Genomic DNA, 19,662 nt, shown 5'->3' with positions numbered 1-19,662 from the left:
GTTATGCACAGAAATTGGTAAATGTTATTGGTGAATAAAGATGGTGACCGGCCGGAAGTCAGTCGCTAAAAGCTGCCGGACTGGAAGTGGGGAGTGACATGGATGCCCCAAAAACACCGTTACGTGACCAAATTTAGCCAGGAAATTACCCCACTCGCCCGGGTGAAAGTCCTCCTGCTGCTATTCGCTTTGGTAGCCATTGTGTTTGAATAAACATGTTTGGTCAAGTGGGGCCTCCGCACAACGCCAAGCACACTACAGCGTTGCCCACAGCTCACACACTCAACTAGGGCTTCATTACAATGAAAATAATGGATTTCAGGATTTTCTGAATTGATAGTGAATTGGAAAATATTATATTGTCCCCACTTAGGCTGTATTATGTAAATTCCACAGGTATGTCACAACGACACTAACATGCAATGATAACAAGTGACGCTGACTACATGTTTACTGCAGTGGATTACTGTTGGATTTCTGGAATGAAGAAAATCAATAAAAAAGTAAAAAAGTAAAATAAAGTGGCATGTTTTGTAAAATGGATGGAAGCGATGTGACGTATACACTGTGTTGAATCGAGCAAAACCACTGGCATGGCCTTCAGAACTAGTGGTGGGTTTCTTCATTTGAATAATCTGATATTGATTCATAAAGAGAATAATCGATCTCCGTTGGTCCCATCCATATCATTCTACCCTGTCAGCAAGGGGGCTAAATAATGCTTCAAAATTAGACATGAACAAAAAACTATGGTGCCCTTTGACCTCCAACATCAAAATATCTGAATGAGCACATTCATGTAACCGCTTTGGGGTCAATCCTAAATGTAAACATTAATGTTGTTATTCTGAGAAGGCTATTTTTTTTTAATAATGCACCAGGTTAAAGGCTTTCTTATACACTTTACAGCATTAGTTCTCTGACAATATATTTCATATCTAGCAGCATTGGTTTTGTAAGTGAAATATAACTGATTAAATCCATAATTAATTTAATGGAATTAGAATCTGAATGGAAACAGGACCTTGTGAATCAGGATTGTATTGGCGATACCCAGCCCTGTTCAAAACTGTAGTGAAGTGGAGCTGACATGTTGTCATGATGACCTTTTATACACCAGGGCTGCCCCCAAATAGTCGACCAAAAAATCATTAGCCGACCAAAATTTCATTGGTCGATTGGTAGCAGGAAATAAACAATACCCTGGGGGCGGGGGTGTTGCTATATATATATATATATATATATATATTATATATTTGCGTCGATTAGTCGACTTATCGCTCTATAGACCAAGAGAATCCTTGGTCAGGGGCAGCCCTTTTATACACAAAATGATTTGTAGTGCACAGATATACAATGATCTGCTGTTGATCTGAGACAAAAATTGAAGCATGGAAAGAATGTGTATCTACCATGTTAGAGTTGGAATATTAAACTGTATGCCTTGTTTTTTTCTGGTGTTGAGAGCCTTTCCTCCAGAATGCAAGCTGACCTCTAAGACATTATGTCTGAGGAGTGAATAAGCCTTCATCTGTCCTGTCAGGTGCCCTTCAACCTGACTCAACAAAGCTGTAGCTTCGGCATTGGGTACATCAGTTTGTTATGAGTATGTGAACACTAAAGAGCTCCAGACTTTTTCTTTTCCCTGTCATGACATGGACTCTACGGTTGAACGTTTAACACTTTAATTCTACCACCTACACTAAACCCAGAGTGACTGAGCCTTGAGATTAATTATCATTAACCGCTTTCATATCCCCAGCTTGTTGTGTGTTTGTTTATGTATGTACTGTATGTGTGTGTGTTTTTTTTTCCATTTCCCAAACATTTTTGAACACTCCCTTCTCAATGGCTTAAGAAGTCAATGCTAGCTTTAACAGTGCGACCAGTGGACACATCCACTGCCATGGCCCGAATCTCTGTGTCACCAAACTGCATGAGCGTCTGGATCTCACGGCGTGGCGCCGTGCTTTCTGTTCCACTCACATCCAAGCGAAGTGTCCCACACTTCCTGACGCCGGGCTCGCTGATGAACCCTGCTTTCTCCTTCTCAGAGCAGTAGACGTGGATGACGATAACCTGCTGAGACGGCTTGGCCGGTGTGTAGCTCCGCTTCACCATCTCACCCAATGCCACAGACTGGTCGGCAGCGATGAAGGTATCAAAGACATCGGTGCACCAGCGTGTGCCGTCCTTCACCAGCAGCTTCTCCGGTGGGTGCTTGCCCTCCACAAAGCGATTGAGGACGCCCACGCCGTATGTGAGGGGTGAGCGTCGGACTTTAATGATGCTGGGGTCGAGGCCGAACAGCACCGCACCTTTCAGAATAGTGAGGCCCACGTCATGGGGTATGATTATGCGGCTGCGGCCCTGGAGCATTTCCTGGACAGCGTGCTGCAGCAGGGGAGACTCAGCAAAACCTCCCACTAAGAACAGGAACTTAATGTTGCTCACCTCTGGCTTCTCAAATAGCTCAGCTGCAGGAGAAAAAAAGACTCTTAAAGAAGAAAACAACTTACAACTGTTAAATGTTCTATGAGCGACTGTTGATGTATTGATGTGATGAGTGATGTATTTAAATTTTTGTTGTTGATGATATGGTCTTGGCTTTAATTCCCATTCATATAAAACGAAGCACCAACAATGTAGTTAGTTAACCCGGAGTCTATACTATCTACTGGCACCTGTACCAGCTCCTCTCATAGTAAAGTCCATTCAAGTGGATTAACAAAGTCAATCCAAAAGGAAGGAGCCCATTGTTGCTTGGTTTTATGTGTAGGGACTCTTGTGTGTGTGTGTGTGTGCGTGCGTGTGTTGTAATGTTGAAATGTAGCTTACTAAGATGTTGGATGATGTGGTCTATGGTGGGCTTGAAGAGGGAATTCATGGCCTCTGGACTCATCCTCAGCATACCCTGAGATGACCATTTCACAAAATCCACACTAGAGAAGATATGAATATATGAATGAAAAAGTTCAATATGATAGAGCTAAAAAGCAAAACAACAATATCAATGTGAATACATTTCAAACACGAATACATCACAATATGGCATTGGACTGTTAAATTATATATTAAATACAAATCAGTTCACACAGTTTTCAGTTGCAATCTGCTTAGAATCATCAACAGCCTTGCACAGCCAGACTACAAATGAATGCTTGGACACTACCACCATAGGAATCTATGCAGCATCAACAGATCAATCAGCAACTATTTACGAGGGGTGGTCATCCAAATGAAGCATCATTGTGTGACTGCAGAGCTTCCAATTCATTCATGGAGTTATTGTGGGGGATAGATAGAAGAAATAGAAATGTGTTTGTTGAAAACCAGAAGCAGAAACCACAGACTCTGTGCTCTGTATAGAGTAGGGATCGACCGATCAGCCTTAGCCGTTGACCCATACAGACTGCCAATTTTCTTGAGCCGATTCTACTTTTGCTCCCTCAATTAACATCAAAAAAATTGCACAATGATGATAACAAATGTTACGAGTCTCAATTTAAAAAGGGAACATTTATTGAACTTAAAAAAGGCGTCTCCGGCAAAACGGCAAACACAGCAGCCTGCATCAGCCGATGCACCATTCTATCAGAAGTCAGTTGTTATAGTACTGTTATTGCTGGAAGTGAAAACTTATGGTGCTTATGTCAGCCGTGCTTTTTCTGTGTATATTGGTATTTGCTATCTTGGTATTTTGGAGCCAGAAGTGACCGAACTTTGATAAGAGAGCAGAGCTGGGCGAGTCACACTGTGGACTTTTGCCAGACGATAAACAGGGAGCTCCCTGCACTGGTTCTGCTCATCTGCATACTGCAGTGACACAGAGCCAGTTGAAAATCAGCAGTTTCCCTTAAGTTACCAGCGCTAGTGCTAGCTAAGTTAGCAAGGTGCAACCGGTCATGTTGATCAAGACATTTTTAGGTGTCTAGAACGTTATAATTAACTTTGATGAAGTGAAAACGCACAGAGACTGAAATAAATAACACTGACAGCACACAAGTTCACGGCTGTTTTAATTTACACAGTGCTGTGGATATATATCGCTAAATCTCTATCCTGATTGACAGGTGGCCTTGTAGCCCTGCCCTAACCGTGCATTCACATCAAAAGCGATGGAGGCGATGAAAGGGTCAAGCTGTCATTCAAAATCAATGTAAATGACGCGATGACACGCAATGTCGCTTCGGGCGATGTGATTTGAGCGATAAGAGCGATGCAATCGTGTGTGTCGCTTGAGGTCGAAAAGTTTGAACTTATCAAGCGTCATTGCGTGATGCTGTGCCGCGGCAGCCAATGGGTGTTGAGATTGAAGTTCTCTGTGAAACATCCAGGGGCTCGCAGAAGCCGCCATTGTTGCAGTCCTTGGGGAAATCAGACTGTCCCTGTGGATATAATATAATGGATATAACTATGAACTGTGGATGGCAGCGACGTGCCTTTAGACATCTAGTCTGCCAGAAATCCAGAAGAAGAAGAAGAAAGCCGTCTGTTCTTTTAAAAGCATTCAGATTCCTGTTAGCACTAGCATAAGTTCCATTTAGCACAACAGCCGTGTAGGCTGAGCCCGGGGGTTAGCTTCAGTTAGTTAGCTGCCTCGGCTGCTACCTGCCAGCTGCTACCTGCAATGAAGTTATGATCAAAAATGTCACAAATTTGAGGTCCCGGTGTAAATGCACGGTAAAGCATCCCCTGCTTTTTGGCCTATTTGACTCTAAATGGGACTAGACTAAATGAACATCTGTCCATCCCATTCTTGTTGACAGAACCTTCAGGAACCCCTGGAGGGAATGTCTCCAAATGTGGCACAAACATCCACTTGGACTCAAGGATGAACTAGGGGTCAAAGGTCAAGGTCACTGTGACCTCATAAAATGTATTTTTGTCCATAACTCAAGAATGTCTGAGCTAATTATGACAACATTTTACACAATGACTAATTACGACATTTTATATCCAAAACAAAGGTCAACTTCACCGTGTCATCGTAATGTTCTACAAAAACAATTTTCTAGCAACTTGATTGGTTGGCAGAGGTTTAAGGCGATAATTGTAGTTTTTTATTGTGTATTTATATGACAATATTTAATACGACTAAATAAATATTCAATAAAAAGGGTGTTTCTCTCTGCTGCAGGTCTTCTTTATGATCCACGTAGAAAAGCTGTATGTTTACACAAAAATAGTGCAGCCTTACCCTCTTATCTTCTAACCACCTATTCCTGTTCAGTATCCTACACACACTCATACCAATATGACAGGATTTGTCTCTGGTTTTCTACATGTACTCACTTGCTTTTGCGCAGGGCATGTTCCACGCTGTGGCCTCTGAACTTCTTGTAGTAGTCAATGAAGGAGAAGGGCAGGTTAATATTGAGTGGGTTGGTTCTGTCAGGAGCTGCTGCCCTCTTCCGAGACTCAAAAGCAATCATCAGGTCCACCCAGGCGGCTGGCCTCTTGATCTTAAATTGGTCAATGAAATCCTGGCCAAAGATCTTACACAGCAGCTTCTCAAATTCATAGTCAATCCCAATAGAGCCATAGGGACCGCCTGGGAAAAGAGGGGATTGTGATTGTGAATCAACTAGAAAAAAGATGCAACCTGAGCTGCGTAAAGCAAAGAAATATGTTATGCCTTTACCTGAGGCCTTGTAGAGCTCCTTTAGATGTCCCTCAGGGAGACGGATCTGATGGACAGTCAGGTCCACTGTTCCTCCACCACAATCCACCACCACATAACGGTCACCTGCACAGAAGACATGGAACATGGTGTGTAGTAAACGCAAGTGCAAGCTGCGCAGCCACTGTCTCTTATCTACCACAACTGTGCTGTATGTACAGTAGGAACATTTAGGAAGCAGACCACATAAAGTACTGCTAAGCTACACTTCTGTGGCTGAAGTATCAGCAGCCCAGTGCTAATGTGATGAGAATAGAGACAGTGGATGAGGTAAAGAATGGGACTCAGGGTTGGCTTTGGCAAAGACAAGATGGTGGCCAGCAGCTGACAGTTTGAACATCAGATGATTCAGAATCAGAATCAGAATCAGGTTTATTGCTAAGTATGTTGGACATACAGAGAATTTGACTCCGACTTATGCTTTGCTCACAGTTTCCAAACATTTAACAGGACAAACCTAAACATAACAATAACAATAACATTTACATAACAATAACAGAACAATAACAGAACAACACAGAACAATAATTTAAGATAAAAAATAGAGGTAATATTAAAAATAGGTTAACAAGTAAATATGAGAAATTTAAAATAGAAAGATAAAATAAGTGTGTAAAGTAAAGTGACCAGGCTGTTATAAATATCTTTGTTATATTATTTTACAATGATATACATAAGGTGCATAAGGTGCATTTGTCTTTGGCATGTGTGTGGGATGTGTCGGTTGGGGTCAATTGTTCAGCAGTGTGACGGCCTGGGGGTAGAAACTGTTTTTATGTCTGGCTGTTTTTGTGTACAGAGTTCTGTAAAGCCTGCCAGAGGGGAGAAGTTCAAAGAGGTGATGTGCAGGGTGTGAAGGGTCTGCAGAGATGTGAACTGCCCTTTTCCTGACTCTGGATGAGTGCAGGTCCTGGATAGTGGGCAGTTTGACACCAATGATTCTCTCTGCACTCCTGATTGTCCGTGTCAGTCTGTTCTTGTCCTGTTTGGTGGCCGATCCAAACCAAACAATGATGGAGGTGCAGAGAACAGACTGAACTATTGCCGTGTAGAACTGGATCAGCAGTTCTTGGGGCAGGTTGAACTTCCTCAGCTGACGCAGGAAGTACATCCTCTGCTGGGCCTTTTTGATTATGGAGTCCACGTTGTGGCTCCACTTCAGGTCCTGGGAGAGGATGGATCCCAGGAACCTGAAGGTTTCCACAGCAGACACGGTGTTGTTGAGGATGGTGATGGGGGGCAGTGTGGGGGGGGCGGCTCCTGAAGTCCACTGTCATCTCCACACATCGAAACAGATTCAGGGTCACATTTTAATCAGTTCTCTATGACTACATTTAACAGAAGTTAATGTGGGTGCGCAGCTGGGTGGTCCATTTGCATTTGACTGGAATAATATTTCTCGGTGCGGTTGTGATGCACGTTAAAGGGTAAAATCCAACTGAAATAATGTCCAAGAGATTTTTTTTTTTTCATTTTTAGTTCAAACTTTTTATGAATGAACGGAAGGAGATCGGTCTTGTCAGGCATGTATCGGAAGTCGTCCCTTTCTCTCAGCTTGTGAGTGGGCGTGTCATTGAACGTGTTTGATTGACAGCAGAGCCAGCAGGTGGTGGCATGAGTTACTAACTGTAGCTCTTCAAGTCCAGTGATAGTTTGTGTGAAGAGTAAGGACCATTTAGACGACAAATGAGTAATGTCACAGGGAGGTGTTCAATGAGCGACAGCTGACCTGCTATTGATCACACTTTTCTTCTTCTCACCGCACTTTTGAAATCCAAAAATAAAAAATATATATGAATCCCTTTTGGGGTACTATTTCTGTATAAGCTTGTATGCTTGATGCTTCCTGCTGCTAGTATTACTATTATTCCTATATATTATCATTAGTTTTATAAATTCTAAAATTCAGAGCCATAAAAACATTATCAGTTGTATTACTCATTGTATCACAGCTGTTATTACTACTACTCATCATTAATCATATTTACCACCATAATTATCGTTATCATACTCTGCCACCTATACTACTACAGATATTATTATAGTTACTGTTACTTTTGTGGTTGCTTGCATCTCTGGAACTGTCTGTCTGTCTGTCTTTGTCTCTCTCTGTCCATCTGTCTGTCATTTATCTCTTTCTCTCTCCTTTTCTTCCTCCCCAACCGGTGCAGACAGATGTCCAACGTTCCTATCTGTTAAAGGGAAGGTTTTCATCGCCACTGTGTGCACAAGATTGTTGGATTAATACTGTATATAATGACTATAATAAGTATGGTTATTATTATTAAATATAGTGTGACTTGTTGCTGCTTATCGGGGGATTGTTGGTTCTCTGTAAATCATGAATAAGTCATAGAGTGTGGTCTTGACTTACTCTATATGTAAAGTTTCTTGAGATGATTTGAATCCCCTCGTCCCCCCTCATCCCACCTTGTCCCCTCCCTCTCTGTAAACTCTGAGCAGCTAGTGATTATCTTAGCAGCTCAGCTACCTGAACTTCTGTTACCATGGAGAAGGAAAAGAGCGATACCAGCAAGAGGCCTCTGCTCGCCACAAAGGAGAAGGTTAGAGAAAATGCAAGTGGAGCGAGGAAAAGGCAGAAATGTTACCTCCATAGGAACCAAAGAGGAGTCAACATGGGGTGGAGAAGGCTACACCAGGATCTGGGACTGAAAACAGATGCTGAGACAGCAGACTTTTTGTTCAATGTGTCATTTTTGTGTTTTATTGTGGTAGATGTTCCATAAATAGCCTCCATTAGTCTGTTAGTTGTGGAACACTGAGGGGGGGGGGGGCTTTTTTCAAATCTAGAGTAAGTCTGAGATGAACCAGGACATGAGTCATGAAACTGATGGAGGTCTACGGTACATAATAAACTGTAGTTTTACATCCACTTTAGAAATTAACTTAAGAAAGAAAGATGTGGGAGGTAAAGCAGAGGCATAGTGTACATGGTCTCTGTGCAATGAATGTTAGCTTAAGATATCATACAATGAAATAAAATAAAATATGATGAAGATCTAAATCATTTGAAAAAAAATATTTAGTTTAAAATCATGACCTTTGATGATACATTTTCTACAGATCAACATGCTCCATTTATACCTCTTTAAATCGAATATCTATAGTTAGTACCTTACAGGACAGAATGGCAGCAGAGGAAATAGCAAGAACATTTATCCTAGAGGAAGAGGGAAAGGAAATCACATCAGAAGTAAAAGAAGAGAAAGACTCTACCTTCTTCCAGCTCCGACCAAAGCTCCCCTATGACATTTTCCACCAAAAAGGTGCGGCTCTGCCGGTTGCGCCGAACAAGCTCCTTTGCTGGTTGTTAACAGAGAGAAAATGTTCTGGTGAGTGTGATGAAGCCATGAAGCTCTGCTGTGTGGCTCATATACAGTGGTATGTGAGGCAAGAAGCAAGCGTAGGTGCACATGTATCCACACTGTGAGCAAGTCTGTCAGATATAATAATAGATTATTCAATCTTCAAAAACAAATTAGTTTAAATGAGAAATAGATCATTCATCTGTCCAACACATACAGTATGTGTGTGGAGTACATACCAGTATAGAGATCTGTTGCTCACAGTGGTAACATGCAGTGGAAGAGACATACACAATTCTACATTCATGCTGAGAGGATGGGTTAAATGCACTGATTCTCACTCTGTTGTGCTGTGCATTCATGTATATGTGACAGTAAATAATAAACTAAACTAAGCTGAATGGGAAGGAAATTGCATTCATTTCACCGAAATCAGTCCCGAATTTAACAAGTAAATATTTATTTTTGCAGAGGTGGTTTTCATTAAAATAACATCTAAAAATAAGCCTAATAACTAATCAAATAACCACCGTCAGCTACTACGGGCCACTCAATATGGAGCACAGGGATGCCTGTGAGCAGAGGCTGAGTTGGAGGAGCAGGAAGACCTGGCAGAAGTAAATGTCAAAGTGACATTTCCTCCACTTATCCTCTCCACTCTGACCTGAACTCTCTTACTGGAACACCGTAAGGCCTCCGGCCTTCCTGAGTCCTGGAGCCCTGGCGGGGCCTGCATGGAACAGAACAGCCTGGAGTAAACAGCTGATCAGCAGACAGGAGTGCCTGCGTTTTCCCCTACAACTACTGGTCACGAGGACCACCTGAGTAGAACAAGGAGCGACCTGATTCCTCTTTTGTTTTAAGAGCAACACATTAAGTACAACAACACCAATTCCTCTTTCCACAAACCGGTAACTAAACTGCAACTGAGCATTAGTACATGTTATGAGACTTACATGAATGGCTAAGCACAGGACTGTAACTTTGTTACGACTGATGTTTTGATGATGATTATGGTATGATCATGTTGAGTAAGTTAGGTTAAGGAGGATTATGTTAGCAGTGCTACACACAAGTCTTTAACAAGAAGAGTGGCAGTCTTACACACCTCTCTGCGCTCCCTGTGGAGCATTTTCCAGCTCAGTTTAGTATACAAACACTGTCTGCCCCAAGATCATATAAATTAAACAGAAAAACTTGATACAAATCAAAGCAAAATCTGCGACTATGCAACAATATCAGAAAATAAATATCTCTGTCATCTATCATTAGTAAACGATCTGATATCAGATAACCATATTGATTTACTCTGTCTGACCGAAACATGGCTGTGTCATGAAGAATATGTTAGCCTAAATGAATCCACTTCTCCCAGTCAAATTAATACTCATATTCCTCGAGGCAGTGGTCAAGGAGGAGGCGTTGCAGCTATTTATCACTCAGGCCTATTAATAAACCCTAAACCTAGACTAAATTATACTTCATTTGAAAGTCTTGTTCTTAGTCTTTCACATTCAACCTGGAAAACTGTGAAGCCAATTATATTTGTTATAGTGTACCGTGCTCCTGGTCCGTACTCTGAATTTCTGTCTGAATTCTCAGAGTTTCTGTCAAATTTAGTCCTTAAATCTGACAAAGTAATCATTGTAGGTGATTTTAATATTCATGTGGACAGCGATAATAATAGTCTTAGTATTGCGTTTATCTCACTATTAGATTAGATTGGTTTTAGTCAGAGTGTATATAAACCTACTCACTGTTTTAACCACACCCTCGACCTTGTTTTGGCTTATGGTGTGGAAATTAATGACTTAATAGTCTTTCCACAGAATCCTATTTTATCAGACCATTATTTAATAACTTTTGAATTTACATTACAGGACTACTCACCTCTGGGTAAAAGTGTCTACACTAGATGTTTATCGGATAGTGCTATAACTAAATTTAAGGAAGCGATTCCATCTGCATTTACTTTAATGCCTTATTCTAATATTCAAGATTCCTGCACTAACGTTAGTTTCTATGAAATTGATCACATTGTTGACGGTGTTGCAGGCTCTCTATGAACAACACTCGACTCTGTTGCTCCTTTAAAAAAGAAGATAATAAAACAGAGGAAGTTAGCTCCGTGGTATAACTCACAAACCCGTGAATTAAAACAAATATCGCGAAAGTTGGAAAGTAAATGGCGCTCCACTAAACTGGAGGAATCTCACTTAGTTTGGCAAGAAAGTCTTAAAACATATAGGAAGGCCCTCTATAATGCGAGAGCAGCCTATTACTCATCTTTAATAGAGGAGAATAAGAACAATCCTAGATTTCTTTTCAGCACTGTAGCCAGGCTGACAGAGAGCCACAGCTCTATTGAGCCATGTATTCCTATAACCCTCAGTAGTAACGACTTCATGACCTTCTTTAATGACAAAATTATAACTATTAGAGACAAAATCAACTCGCTTGGCATCAATTTTTCATCAAACCCAGGAACCTTAGAAACTGTACGACCTGATATATTCGTGGACTGCTTTTCTACAGTCGACCTTAACAAATTAACCTCTACTATTTCAGCATCAAAACCTTCTACTTGTCTCCTAGACTCTATTCCAACTAGGTTACTCAAAGAAGTGTTACCTTTAATTAGCACTCCTGTATTAGATATGAGTAACATGTCTGTATCAGCAGGTTATGTACCACAGTCTTTTAAAGTAGCTGTAATTAAAGCTCTTCTTAAAAAGCCCAGTCTTGATTCTGAGGTACTAGCCAACTATAAACCTATATCTAACCTTCCTTTTCTCTATAAGATCCTCGAGAAATTAGTCGCCAATCAGTTGTGTGACTTTTTACATAATAATGAGATATTTGAGGATTTCCAGTCAGGATTTAGAGCAAATCATAGTACTGAGACAGCACTGGTGAAAATTACTAACGACCTTCTTATAGCTTCAGACAAAGGACTTGTCTCTGTGCTTGTTTTACTAGATCTTAGTGCGGCCTTCGACACTATTGTCCATCACATCCTGCTACAGAGACTGGAGCATCTAATTGGCATTAAAGGAACTGCACTGAGCTGGTTTAAGTCATATTTATCAGATAGATCTCAGTTTGTGCATGTTAATGACAAATCCTCCATGCACACTAAAGTTAGTCACGGAGTCCCACAGGGTTCTGTCCTTGGACCGATTCTTTTCACCTTATATATGCTTCCCTTAGGAAATATTATAAGGAAGCACTCCATAAATTTTCATTGTTATGCTGATGATACACAATTATATTTGTCGATCAAACCAGAAGAAACCGATCAGTTGGATAAACTTCAAATGTGCATTAAGGAAATAAAAAGCTGGATGACCTGCAATTTTCTGATGTTAAACTCAGACAAAACTGAAGTTATTATTATAACCTATATAAATATAAATTATATTATTATTATTATTATTGTACTTGGCCCCAAAGGCCTCCGAAACTCAATAGCTAAAGACATTGTTACTCTGGATGATGTTGTGTTGTCCTCCAGCACCACAGTAAGGAATCTGGGAGTTATTTTTGACCAGGATATGTCCTTCGTTTCTCACATAAAACTAACGACAAGGACCGCGTATTTTCACCTGCGTAATATTGCAAAAATTAGGAACATTGTGTCTCAGAAAGATGCAGAGAAACTAGTCCATGCATTTGTTACTTCTAGGCTGGACTTTTGCAACTCCTTATTATCAGGCTGCTCCAATAAGTCTGTTAAGAGTCTCCAGTTGGTCCAAAATGCTGCAGCTCGTGTACTGACTAAAACAAATAGAAGAGAACATATTTCTCCTGTATTAGCTTCTCTGCACTGGCTACCTGTAAAATCTAGAATAGAATTTAAAATTCTTCTCCTTACGTACAAAGCTCTTATTGGTCAGGCTCCGTTGTATCTTAAAGAGCTCATAGTACCGTATCACCCAACTAGATCTCTGCGCTCTGAGAATGCAGGGCTACTCGTCGTTCCTAGAGTCTCCAAAAGTAGAAGTGGAGGCAGAGCCTTCAGCTACCAAGCTCCTCTCCTGTGGAACAAACTCCCAAATGTTATTCGGGAGGCAGACACTGTCCCCTTATTTAAGAGTAAACTTAAAACTTTCCTTTTTGATAAAGCTTACAGCTAGGACTTACGATAAGATTTTATTCTGCTTAATTATGCTGCTATAGGCCTAGTCTGCCGGGGGATAATACTGTTCCTGATACTCTGAGCTTCTCTCCTCTCTGTCTGTACCATTCATGTCTCAACAATGCATGTTACTAATTCAGCTTCTTCCCCGGAGTTGTTTGTGCTTTGTCGTCTTGCAGGTCTCTGCTGATCGTGGTGGTGCCTGCTGCCGTGGTCCTACATGACGCTTTCTGCTGGTATTATCACTGTTACTCATATATACTATCACTAGTTTAATAAACTATAAAATGTGTAGCTGTATCATAGCTGCTATTGCCACTACTCATCATTGATCATGTTTGCCACCATAATTATGATCATTTTCATATTCTGTCACCTTAGCTGGGCTTGTTTCTACTATTCTGTTGTATTAACTGTCTTAACATATATGTCATATTCACATTACTATTAATATTATTATAGTTACTGTTAGGCTTTGCTTGCATCTCTGGAAGTGTGTCTGTCTGTCTGTCTCTGTCCATCTGTGTGTCTTTTCCCTCTTTCTCTCTCCTTTTCTTCCTCCCCAACCGGTCAAGACTGATGGCCGTCCTCCACAGAGCTGGGTCTGTCTGACGTTCCTGCCTGTTAAAGGGAAGGTTTTTGTTGCCACCGTACTCTACAGAGGAATTGTTGGGTCTATGTAAATCATAAATAAGTCATTGAGTGTGGTCTTTACCCACTCTGTAAAGTGTCCTGGGATAACTTTTGTTATGATTCAACACTATAAATAAAATTGAATTGAACAAGGTCTCATTAACCTTCTTAACTATAACTCTATCTTAACGATCACACATATATAACTTTGATCTGGCCTTTTAAAGCAGTCAAAGACATTCAAGCAGCCTGCTGCTTCTCTATTCACAAAGGTTCCATCTTTGAGCCAATCCCAGCTGACATTGGGCATAAGGTGGGCTACACCCAATCTAATAATCTGTAATACTTTTAAGAAAGCAGCTTTATTACAAAATGTTTTGGTGAATGGGAATTCGGTCAAAAGCAACTGGACTTAGTTATTTGTCTAAGAAGACGTTTCACCTCTCATCCAAGAGGCTTCATCAGTTCATGTATGCATCTGACCAGGCTGGGACTGGTCCAACTATCTGGTGTAGAGATCCAGGTATTTAACCTTTCACAAGGAAAATGATGTCACTGGAACCCTTTGAGTGGCAGTCGTTGGTGGGAAGTTGGTTTTGACTTTGTTAGTGCTCTATTGGATCTTAACGACAATCGTTGGAGTCACAGGAGGCCATTTGTGAACAGTTGTTCTTTGAGGTTAGATTGTTAAATCTCCTGGGAAGGGATGAAAGGTGTGAGTGGGTTTTCTGTATACCCCAATGTGGAGGCTCCTGTCATTCTCCATATGGACGTCACAGTCTAAGAAAGGCAAACTATTGTCCTTGACTTCTTTGGTGAACTTGATGTTTCTGTCCACTGAGTTTATAAGTTCGGTAAAAGTTGGCACCTCTTGAATTAAATTTTAAACCCATGTGACGTCCACATATATGAACCAATGGCTCGGTGTTATTCCTTTGAAGGAGTACAAAACCTTGTCCTCTACCTCCTCCATGTATAGATTTGCCACAATAGGGGATACTGGTGAACCCATGGCACAGCTGTGTTTTTGTCTGTAAAAAGTGCCATTAAACTGGAAATATGTGGTATTCAGGCCCACATCCAGAAGTTGGCAAATGTGGTCTGGTTCTAGATTTGTTCGGTTGTGTAAGGAGTTGTCCTGTTCGAGCCGCTCTCTTACTGTGGCCAGAGCCTCCATGGTTGGAATACAGGTGAACAAGGAGGTCACATGGTAGGATACCATGGTTTCATCTGGATCCATTTTTAAGTATCAGACTCTGTTCACAAAGTCTATGGAGTTTTGGATGTGGGGTGGGGTGTTGCCCAGCAGTGGGGCCAGGATATTGGCTACATGCTTGGCAATGTTGTAAGTGACCGAGTTTATGCTGCTGACAATGGTTCCAGGTTTGCATTCCGGCCTGGGCCTTTCTGTGTGGAGTTTGCATGTTCTCCCCGTGTCTGCGGGGGTTTTCTCCGGGTACTCCGGTTTCCTCCCACAATCCAAAGACATGCACGTGTGAGGTTAATTGATGACTCTAAAATTGCCCGTAGGTGTGAATGGTTGTCTGTCTCTGTTCGTCTCTATGTGCCCTGCGATAGACTGGCATCTTGTCCAGGGTGTACCCCGCCTCACGCCCGATGTCAGCTGGGATCGGCTCCAGCACCCCCCGCGACCCAGACCCTGGGATAAGCGGTTGAAGATGAATGAATGAATGAACCCAAACTGCTGGTAGGGTCTCGTTTCAGAGTGTTAGAGTCACTGAGTAGTGCATAGATCATTGCCTGTTGTATTGTACTGTTGTATCAGTTGTATTAAGAACAACTACGCATCTACCCTCGTCTGCTGGAAGGATTGTGATGTTGTGGTCTTTGCTCAGTGCTGTTACTGCTTTTCTCCCCTCAATGGTGAGGTTGGACCTTAGCTTGGGAAAAGGTTGCTGACACTTTTAACCTTAGCTGTTCAGCCTCAGTTCCACTTAGGTTGTTTTTCTTTATAGCAGATTCTGTAGCTGTAATCTCCACTTTTTTAAGTTAACTCCACTCTGGGTACCTCTTTCGGTGTCATGGCAAAGTTCAAGCCCTTGGCTAAGACCTCCTTTTCTGGGTGGGTAAGATCTCTGTCCGAAAAAAATTCTTAACCCATCTGTTATCTTTCTTTTTGTGCTAGAGTGTCAGATTTTTGCCTCCAAGTGAGTATTTCTGTGTTTTTGTCAATATTCCGGGATTGTAAATTGTGAAATATCTTTGTTTGTCTTTCTTTGCTCTTGTTGTGTTGAGATAGTTGTGCTTTCTGGGTGAAATCAACAACTTTCTCCATGATAGAAACCAATAATATTGATACTACAGTCTCTCTTTTTAGCCCTCCTCGCTCATTGAGGAGTTGGTTTTGAGTCTTTTCTATGATTTTCTCCACTCTAAGCCCGCTCATAGTGGAATTCAAGCATAGGCTAGTTGATGTAAGCCTTTGTTGTTTGCATCTCAGACTAAACTGTAGGTGGTTTCTGTAATCTGCAATTTTCTGAGCCAACCTTTCATGTTCCTGCACCATTTTAAGGGTTGCCGACCCAAATAGGTGTGCAATAAGCCTGTGAATATTCTCATTTGTCCAGGTCATCGTTAACCTTTGATGACAGCAATCCACATCCTGGACAGAGAGGACAGATTGTTTGAAAGAGGAGTAAAAGAAGAGAAGAGTAAGGGCGCACTCACACTGTCCTTCCGCACCGCGCCCCGGGCTTTAGGGTACTTGTCCCCCCCTCCCTCTTCCCCCCGCTGGCCAACCCGTTTGTACTCACACTGCCTGGGCCTCGCGCAAATGCTTCTTGCCTGTCCATACGTCATCACGCCGTAACATGTCACACGCATTGATGACGTCATCGCGATGCGTTGCTTTGTTTACAAATCTCTCCATAGACCTCATAGTTTTTGTGCGTCTTGTCCGACTGTTTTTTAATATTTTCATCTGACCAAATCTGCAGTAAACACCCCACCTCCGCATCACACCAACGTGAACCTTTCGCCGCCATTGTTGTTGTTGTTAAATGTCCCCACATGGTCCGTCGTTTTTTTTTCTATGTCCGAACAGGCGCACATAAATGACGTGAGAGCCGTTGTGCTGGCCGCAGCTAGGTGCGGAGCGGTTGCACTCACACTGGTCAAACGCACTAGGCTTTACCCGCAAAACCTGTTTTGGCCCAGTGCGGAAGAACAGCGTGCTCACACTATCCTTTTGGCCGCGGCCAAAACCGGTTTTTCAGCTAAAGTCCAGTACCTTTAAGTAGTGTGAGCGCACCCGCTCCGCGCTCAACTGGGGCCAGCTGGGCCGCCACGGCCCGCTTGAAAGAGGTGGGCTTTAGCGGAGCCGTTTGCACATGTACGAGCACGAGCGTGCGCACGTGCACGCGCACGCGCACGAGCCCTACGGCAGTAGCTTTATGTCCGCCTGTTCCGACATGTAAATAGAAGGAGGGACCATGCGCGAACATTTAACAACAACAACAATGGTGGTGAAAGGTTCACGTTGTGTTTACTGCAGATTTGGTCGGATGAAAATATTCAAAAACAGTCGACAAGACGCACAAAAACTCCGAGGTCTATGGAAAGATTTGTAAACAAAGCCACACACACGCGATCAATGCGTGTGACGTGTTACGGCTTGATGGCGTGTGGACAGCAAGAAGTATTGGCCGAGGCCCTGGTAGTGTGAGTACAAACGGGGCTGGGGCGCGGGGGGGAGAGGGAGGGGGGACAAGTACCCTAAAGTCCGGGTCGTGGTCCGGGAGGATAGTGTGATCACGCCCTGAGTGGGCCCTAAAAGAGGCCGTCTTTCTCCAATTTACAATGCTGCCCTTTCATCCCTTCCCAGGAGATTCAACAATCTAACCTCAAAGAACAACTTTTCACAGATGGCCTCCTGTGACTCCAACGGCTGTCGTTAAGACTCAATAGAGCACGAATGAAGTCGAAACCAACTTCCCACCAACGATTGTCACTCCAGCACTCGTTGGCACTTGGAGCCCAAATGGTTCCAGTAACATCATCAGCCTTGTGAAAGGTTAAATACCTGGATCTCCACACCAGATAGTTGGACCAGTCCCAGCCTGGTCAAATTGGTACATGGACTGATGAAGCCTCTTGGATGAGAGGTGATACGTCTTCCTAGACAAATAACCAAGTCCAGTTGCTTTTGACTGAAATTGCTTTGGGGATAACAATGACATGAACAAATGAGATTCACAGGCTTATTTGGTAATATTCTAATCATTAAGTGAGTCACTGCAAATCTATTACTAATTATTTATACACTACAAAGCTATATCAGCCAGGAAATCTGTGTCTAATAGGAGAAATTTAATAACAGGGGTAACATTTGCAGTGAAATGTTAGGTAGGGGAAGCATCAGTAAGATTGCCTATTATGGGAAAGTCAAAAGGAAATAGCAGTAGTAGGTTCAAAGTTGGATGTTTATATTGTTTTCCCCACAGCAGCTTAAGACTTGAGCTGAAAAAACTTATATAATATCCTGATACATTATTAAATATGGACTAAAGGACTTTTTTATCATCCTTAATCACTGTAGCATTTTAACACATAGCTCCGACACCTCAGACCTAAATAATAACATACAGCATCCTTTCCAAGCTGTGGGTAAGATTTCAATCAGGTCATCAAGTATAATTTCAGTTAAAAAACAAAACTAGGTAAAAAAATGAATGGCTTGAATTATGTCGTAAGGCCCCCAGGACTGCACCCTGGCAAAACCTGTTGTTCAGCCCTTTACTGTGATGCTTGGTAAATTAGCGAATCACCAAATGTATCACGAAAATTGGAAAGTAAATGGCGTTCCACTAAACTGGAAGAATCTCGCTTAGTTTGGCATGAAAGTTTAAAAACATATAGGAAGGCCCTCCGTAATGCCAGAGCAGCCTATTACTCATCTTTAACAGAGGAGAATGAGAAATCCTAGATTTCTTTTCAGCACTGTAGCCAGGCTGACAGAGAACCACAGCTCTATTGAGCCATATATTCCTTTGACCCTCAGAAGTAACGACGTCATGACCTTCTTTAATGACAAAATTCTAACTATTAGAGACGAATTCAACTCGCTTGGCATCAATTTTTCTTCAAACCCAGGAACCTTAGAAACAACTGTACGACCTGATATATTCTTGGACAGCTTTTCTACAGTTGACCTTACAAATTAACCTCTACTATTTCAGCATCAAAGCCTTCTACTTGTCTCCTAGACTCTATTCCAACTACGTTACTTAAAGAAGTGTTACCTTAAGTTAGCACTCCTGTACTGGATATGATTAATCTGTCTTCATCAGCAGGTTATGTACCACAGTCTTTTAAAGGAGCTGTAATTAAACCTCTTCTTAAAAAGCCCAGTCTTGATTCAGAGGCTCTAGACAACTATATTCTACCATATTTACCATATTCTTTCTAACATACTCAAAAAATTAGTCACCAATCAGTTGTGTGACTTTTTACATAATAATGAGTTATTCATACAGCATCAACTGTATAAGTTATGGAAACAAAATTTTCAGGGGAGGTATAGACTGGTGCCCCCACAGAACACACCAAAAATTACATGTTCACCACAAGGTGGCGCTATAATCAAGGAAAATGCTTTTTTGGCCTCTAACTTCCTGTTTTCTGCAAATATTGATTTCTTAGATCCACATCTTCTCTGAAAGGCGCTGAATCTTGGGATTATCACAACGGCACATGTTCGCCGAGTATTTTTGCAGAAATTGCAAAAAAAAAATGAAAAACCTGTTTTACGAAGAGTCCAATCACCAAGATACTTTGCAGGAATTATCCTTTAGTCATCTTGATGAAAAGTTATCAAATATTTGAAATAATCTAAAACATTTGTATTTTATGAAGAAACAACT

The 19,662-nt window shown here is 41.7% G+C and overlaps 1 protein-coding gene across 4 annotated transcripts in view; it reads right to left on the bottom strand.

Annotated features, from left to right (window-relative positions):
- Nucleotides 1–1,188: 1,188 nt before the first annotated feature.
- hspa12a (heat shock protein 12A) overlaps nt 1,189–19,662 on the bottom strand; it is an 89,887-nt gene continuing 71,413 nt past the window's right edge. For 2 of the 4 annotated variants that reach the window (XM_083923214.1, XM_083923215.1), the window contains exons 8-12: nt 8,921–9,007; nt 5,645–5,749; nt 5,296–5,554; nt 2,839–2,942; nt 1,189–2,477 (exon numbers count right to left, since the gene is read on the bottom strand). In XM_083923214.1, the coding sequence (XP_083779340.1) occupies nt 1,846–2,477; nt 2,839–2,942; nt 5,296–5,554; nt 5,645–5,749; nt 8,921–9,007 (1,187 nt within the window). In that variant the 3' untranslated portion in view covers nt 1,189–1,845. Of the gene's footprint in view, nt 2,478–2,838; nt 2,943–5,295; nt 5,750–8,920; nt 9,008–19,662 lie in introns of all 4 variants that reach the window. The other 2 variants (XM_083923212.1, XM_083923213.1) reach the window with 1 other exon arrangement.

The sequence above is a fragment of the Echiichthys vipera genome (assembly GCF_963691815.1).
Source record: "Echiichthys vipera genome assembly, chromosome: 11".
NCBI lineage: Eukaryota > Metazoa > Chordata > Actinopteri > Perciformes > Trachinidae > Echiichthys > Echiichthys vipera.
This window is presented reverse-complemented; position numbering and strand designations above follow the sequence as displayed.